At 51.9% G+C, this 6,696-nt stretch overlaps 2 protein-coding genes across 2 annotated transcripts; one reads left to right on the top strand and one right to left on the bottom strand.

The window, feature by feature from the left end:
• The first annotated feature begins 4,163 nt into the window (after positions 1 to 4,163).
• CHC_T00003848001 (hypothetical protein) lies at positions 4,164 to 4,460 on the top strand. Its single transcript, XM_005715278.1, has one exon. The coding sequence runs from the start codon at positions 4,164 to 4,166 to the stop codon at positions 4,458 to 4,460; it is 297 nt and encodes a 98-aa protein (XP_005715335.1).
• A 52-nt stretch (positions 4,461 to 4,512) lies between these two features.
• Positions 4,513 to 4,665, bottom strand: CHC_T00003847001 (hypothetical protein). Its single transcript, XM_005715277.1, has one exon. The coding sequence runs from the start codon at positions 4,663 to 4,665 to the stop codon at positions 4,513 to 4,515; it is 153 nt and encodes a 50-aa protein (XP_005715334.1).
• Positions 4,666 to 6,696: the final 2,031 nt, after the last annotated feature.

Raw genomic sequence — 6,696 nt, 5'->3', positions numbered from 1 at the left:
CACCTTGGCATAGGTACCACAACACCAGCCCTCTCTTCGATAGTTCCCCATCATCAACCATGGTCTCCGCAAATGGTCTGAAAGAGCTTTCAGATTCCCCCGTTCTCGTATTCGCCACCTACCTCCTCGTCCTTACCCCCCTGGCTCTCTATGTCTACCACGACGTCCTCGACACCCGCTGGCGTCCGGTCTGGAGTCTCGTCAGATATCTCTGCGCCTACGTCCTTCTCTACATCACCTCGGGTATCGCACTCATCTTCTATATAGTGGTTCAAGTCTACGGCCAAGACTACAAAGAAGTCGGCGCTACCTCCCTTGCCCTCATCCTCGGCACATATGGAGCTTGGAAGCTCATCCGCCTCGCACGCATCATCCACGCCCACCACTCTATTGTCCTCATCCTTCGACGAATCGACGCTGCGCTCTGTAAGCTCACTGGACTCCCACCCGTTGGGTTAGAATACTATCTCTTTAGCGGGCCTAAGCCTGATTTCACCTCTACGCAGGTCAGTCGCTCACAGTGGGATTTTGAAATGCGCCACAATTACATCTCCTCGAGCCTCTTCGACGACGACTTTCCAGGCGAAGCCGGCGCCCGAATCCGATGGCTTGTCTCTCTGCGTGGTCGCGTTGACGTCCTCGGCGAGGACGCAGACGAGTGCGCATCGCGACTCGCGCTGTGGATGCGCCTTGTGTTGCGCAGACCCCGCTCAGAGCCGTGGAGGCTGCTCACATTGACTAGCCCGCTCGTGCAAGGGCACTTGTGTCGCATTAGTTTGGGTGAGGCCCTCCGCGCGCTGATTACCAATGGGAGCATCAAGCCAACCCCTATGCATGTCCCGAGCAACCCCTCAGAGAAACTTTTGAACGGAGAATCGCTGACGGAGGTTGGGGTCGGTTTTTTTTGGGTGGCGAGTGAAATGGGGGCCGAAGAGATGACAGAGGTTCTGGGGGAAATGCCGCCAAGGTGGATGAGAGGTGTAACTCAGAATGGCAAGCAGCTCATGTTTGAGATCGTCATGTCCTTGCTGCTTTGTGACATGCCGGAACCGAAGGAGAAAGGCTTGAAGTGGATTTTGTCTCTTCCGGTATTAGATTGGAAAAGGGATGTGTCAGAGATACGCACTTGGAACGAGATGGCACGGGTCTGCGCCGACGCAGTTGTTTGCGTGATGCCGAGGTATAGTCATACAGGAGAGATGCCTCGTCAAGAGGAAATTTATGAGATTGTGAGAAGTGGTGTGTATGAACTGAAGGATGCCATATCTGATTCGCAAGAGTTGCAAGGGGATCTTGTTGGGCTGAGTCTAATTGAGATTATTCGTGCATCGTATCGCGCGGGATATTTGGCAGAGAGGATCCTCGGAGCAGACCTGGAGAAGGAGATAGAACGGATTGATCAGTCGTATGAACATCGCAGCTTAAGATTGTACAAGGCGGAGATTGTGACAGGGTTGTTTTCGATTCTTTTACAGCTTGGCCAGGATGATAACGAGCCGTTCAAGAGGGAGTTTGAGAAGCTAAAGGAGGAATGGGGTGTGCACCCGACTGTGTCGGATGTTATTCTCGCACTTCAGCATCGCGCGGCGAAGAAGAGAGAGGGCGCCTTACACATGGACGGTGTCGCCTCGAGCCGCTATTGGTTCCTCGTTGATCGGAGTGGGCGGTGTGAAGACCCAGTGATTGCATTTGCAGCTGTGTCATCTAGGGCCAGTGAGCTGGCCCCTTTTGTAATGTACATGCTCAGGGCATACCTGCGCGACAAGCACGTCATCAAAATGAATCAGTTGCACGGCAACCCTGACAAGTATCGAGAACCATGGATGAGATGGAAAACGGCACAAGCGCACGATATTAGCCGGAGTGCGGGGGTGATTGACCCAATCCAACTTCAAAGTCTCAACAGTGCCTCCTCACATCTGAATCAGGTGTCTCGCAGCGTAAGCGTTCCAGTAGCACTTTCGCGGATTTATGTTGACCCGTAGTGGCAAAAGCTCGCTCGAGATGATGCCAACAGGGCCATCTCAAAACTGCAGTAACGTCGTATGCAGACTGACGTTGCGTCACAGGGACGGATTTCTTCCCTCAGTTCTTGGGGCCTCAAGGAATCAGTAGTGACTGATGCTGGAGAGTACCTTTCTCAGCATTTAAAGTGACCGGAATTACCTTGCCAAATCATTTCGGAGGTTCGAAGTCTCTTCGGCGAGACAACCTAAGAGAAGTCTTTCATTTATGAGAAAAAGAAGAGCCATATTTGTACATTTCCGACGAAGTCTGTCTTTGTACTTCAATCAGAGTAAAAATGGAGCAAAGAAATCTAGGGAAAGCATAGAAACCCAACCCTTCTTTTGCACCTATTTTGACGAGGCTGTCCTCAAAGGAAAGTTATCTCCAGAATAAATCGACCTCACAACCTGTAGCCATGGTCCTTGCCTTAGCAAACCTATGCCCCGGACTAGGAGGTCGATTACTAGAATCGAGCCTGCATGAGAACCAATACTGGGGTTCGTCTGACTCAGAAGTGCAATAGACAATGCTTGGGACCCAGTTTGCTCTGACAACAATTCCAGAGATAAATTTTGTTTGGCCATACCGAGCTGATTTCAGTTGTTGCGCTGCTTCTTAGATAGAGCGGTTTCACTTGTGCATCGGGACATGTCTGTCGTCAGCTCTTGAACCAATCCGACAGTCTTCTTTGAACGGAATGATTCCTTCCATACCGAACGAGGAGGGGGAGGTTCAACACAGTGATGGATCAATATGTTCACAGGGAGGGGGGAGGACCTGCGGGATGAAAAGCTAAGCTTCATTGGATTGAAAGTCCGAGGAGCGTTGAGGTGAGATTGACTATATGGGAGTCCCTCCTCTCCTTCTTGACGAGCTTTTTCTTCAGGGTACCGACTCGTTTCAATCTCCAGTCTATGTTTTTGGTGGCAGCTTTCTTCTTGACTCTTTGCACGTCTCGGAAAAAGCTCAAAGCTTCATCCACAGAGAGGCCTGGAATGTCAACCAGACAGCCGACGTCTTTTCCGTTTCTTTCGAAAGCGGATGTGACCTTGAGTTCGTAGAAAGCCATTGGTTTCGAGGATTTGAAGACGAAGGTGCGAGGCTAAGTCAGAGACGGGTTGGAAGTGGGAGACAGAGGGCAACTGATTGCAGTCTAGGACAATGTTGAGGAAGGACTCTTTATATCGTGGGGTGAAAAGGAGTAGAGAGTTTATATTGAAGGGGTTTGGAAGTGGGGGCCTGGAAATGTTGATGATGCATCATTGCTGTCAACAGCAGAAACAATCGGAAACATTTCGAGGGATTTTTAATTAAGGCGGTTACATACAGCACATAAAGTACGTCAACAATTTGGGAATTCCCACCAGCGATGAATTCCATGAAGTACCGTAAAAATTGCACCCTCAGCAGCAACCATAGGTGTCTGTTTCATGCTCTATCGTCGACATCCATGTCTGCCATGCAGTACGGGAGATGTAATAACTTCTTTGATTTCCTTGATATTTGCTTTCATTGCTACCTGAGAGCTGAATAGGCTTGGTCTCATCGAGCTTTTTGTAAACCGCTTCTCGTCGAGGATTTCTTTTGATACGTGTAAGGTTATTTTCGAAGTACCGCATGAGAACCCCGATAGCCCAAAGCTATAGAATGAACCTGCTTTGTCCTGTTCTAACATTTGTGCGTGTGTACCTAGCGAATGCGGTACCGGTCGAACTGGGACCATGGAACAGTACCATTCATGCACTTGTGATAGGTGTTTCTGTTGCAGCCAATCCACTCCAATGAAGTGGTTTTCCATAAAAACCTCTTGCACTTTGCTCTCGACGCATTCGTGATTTAAATTGGTGTTCTATTATTTTCTTGCATACGCACGTAGGCCACCTCCATGTGGGTAGATGTAAATAATTCGAGAACTACTAAAACCACTACGTAACCGAAGGTTGTACCCTGCAAAATCAAGTGTACTGTACCGCACAGAGGGCCATGGATGTAGTGTAGTGTTAGAAGGGGATATGGTGAGACGGACGCTGGGAATGGCGAAGATACCTCGCTAAGAGAATCGCATTTCGCAGCGTTAAGTATCATGGTACGCCCAGATAAGACAGCGAGGATATTGTTATTTCTTATCAACCGTAGCTCCAGCAACAGTACGGTATATGGGTGGGTGTACTGTAAATAACACGACTTCGATTCCAGAAATTTGCCATCACGATGTTTGCAGGGAGCCCGATCATTTTTGTGCTGCAAAATGGACAGCCTGGGTTGAGTGCTCCAAGTTTGCCAAAAATGCAAATACGATGACTGAGGGCGGGCCTGAATGTTCTTCTGGGAATAGTGCTATTCAGATCCAATTACAAGCCGCAGTTTTCATTTCTTGTCTCCTACCTGGAGTGTCTTCGCCGAAAATCCCGGGAACAAGTGTACGAGAGCTCCTAAGAAAGGGGCAGGCGTAGGACAGGCTGTGGTCGCGTTGGAGGGTGCCTAGACGGCAGCTGAGTGTAGTCATTACGTCCTGCTTGGAACAAACTCATCAAGTTGGGATACGGGTGGGTCCCGTTGGCTCTTCAGAAGAAAAACAATGTGGAGAACACTCGCCTCAAACCAAAAGGCGCATGCGTAGAGGCGTTGAAATTGAAGTGTGCACGATGCTCCATGCATGCACGACACGTGTATCCTTGCGAAAAAAAACTGACATAGCGCGCAGGAATGGACTCGAGGACCGCGGGGACTGCGGAGGAGGATGAGCCGTAACGCCCCGACCGGCAACATCCTGGTGCAAGGCCTCGGGTCAAGACACACCAAGACTCCAGCGCGAACAAAACCACAATGCTCTACCACAATAAAAATACATGAGCGATAACGTTACATGTAGCTCAAAGCCTCGAACATGATGGCGACCATAGCCGAGCCTGCGGCGTTAACGAGGATGGCGTTTTGATTGTAGCGCCATTGCCCACGCACGCTTATCAAAGTCAATACGCCTCCCGTAAAGCCTCCCGCAATGGCAGGGTTGAGCAAGTCGCGTCTACGGCGCATGCGAACAATACTGCATTTCGAGGCGCCGTACAGGGTGGTCCAGCTCGCAAAGGCGGCGGCGTTGCGCACGGCGCCGGCGCCGGCAAAGGAGGCGGCCGCGGTTCCACGGTAACCACTTTGCACCGCCGTCGACAGTGCTGTTGTGGGTAAGGAAACGTGAAGTAGATGATGGTAATGGTGAGTCAGAATCGGTGGTGGGTATAGGCAAGTACAGGATCGAAAATGGTGCGTGCAGGTAGGAGGTGGAAGAGCTTACCCATAGCACCTCCAAAAACTGAGCCGATGACGGCGCCGCGCACGCCGTGTGTAATACCGACCGCTATGCAATTCGGCGGTTGGTACCCGTACATGGCGGCAGCGTCGACGAGGTGAGCTGAGTGGCGATCATGTTTCCAATCTGCGTCTTGCAAGGATAAGGTCTCGGCGCGATCTCGGGATTGAAAGGCGGCGCGGACCAAGGAGGAATCGACGTGGATTGGGTCTGGCTCCGCTGGGGAGGAATGGGCCTCGTAGAGGTCGTGCGAGGAGGGGGGGAGGGGTCGGGTGAAGGAAAGGAAGGTGAGCGGAGGCTTGCAGGCCTCGCATTCGGTCATGGCGAGGGCGAAGGGGAATGCAAGTCTCTTTGAGGAAAGGAAGAGAGGGTAGAGCTGTGGCGTCGTGGTTGGAAAGAAGCAATTGAGAGTCGGATGAGCATCATGGCAAGGTCGTGGTGACCAATCCTTGCCCACAAGAGCTCGCCGCAAAGAAGACTGCTTGACATCGTGGAATATAACACGTGTGCAATGAAAGGTGCGGCTCTTTTACGCGGTGCACACGTGTAACTGTAATTTGGTTTGTAGACGTCAGCGAGTCGAGATTACAGCTGGTGACTGTCCACGTGTCAGCGAAGAGAAGCAACCTGAGAAAAGCAAAAAGTATGAGAAATATATTGTGTGGGCGAAAACTGTTGAGACCTTTGACCCTTGCCATCATAATAATGTCCTGACAGGAGTGATCGTGATGGCACACAGAGGCGAGAAAACGAGATGAGCGTGTTGCCGCTTTGGGAAGTTTAGGAAGACGGGAAAACAATCGTGAGATTAGTAGCCGGCACACGTGCCCGACTGGACATCGCCTTGGCATCTCTGCATTGGTCCAGTTTGAACTTGAACCCGAAATCAGACGCAACGGTCGATTCTCGCATTGATCTTTCTCCCTGGACTCGACATATCTCTCCACAAGCCGTCCAATCACACATACACACGTCCCCACGTGGCCGCGCCACCGCCGCACCTAACCCCGACCCACACAACCAGAACTGAGCTCTACCCCCACCCTCGAATCATATCGCCCCCATCCAACATCACTCACCATCCTCCCGTCCTCTCCTTTACCGACTTCCCGTCTACCGACTTCCCGTCTACCGGCCACCGAACGCTACCACTTCCTACTAAAACCTCTTCCCGCCCTTCCCGCCCCGCCCCCTCACCACTCTCCCCTCCTCCACCCCTGAACCCATTCCCCGCCTGCCGCCCTCACCCCCAACATGTCGTCGACCGGCCCGGGCGGACTCCTCCGCAACTTCGCGCGCCGCCGCCGCGGGGAGAAGGCCGCCGAGAAGGCGTCTGCCGCTGCCTCGGCCACCACGGCCGCCCCGGCCTCCGTCAATTTCCT

This window comes from Chondrus crispus, genomic scaffold (genome assembly GCF_000350225.1).
Source record: "Chondrus crispus Stackhouse genomic scaffold, scaffold_202, whole genome shotgun sequence".
Taxonomy (NCBI): domain Eukaryota; phylum Rhodophyta; class Florideophyceae; order Gigartinales; family Gigartinaceae; genus Chondrus; species Chondrus crispus.
This window is presented reverse-complemented; position numbering and strand designations above follow the sequence as displayed.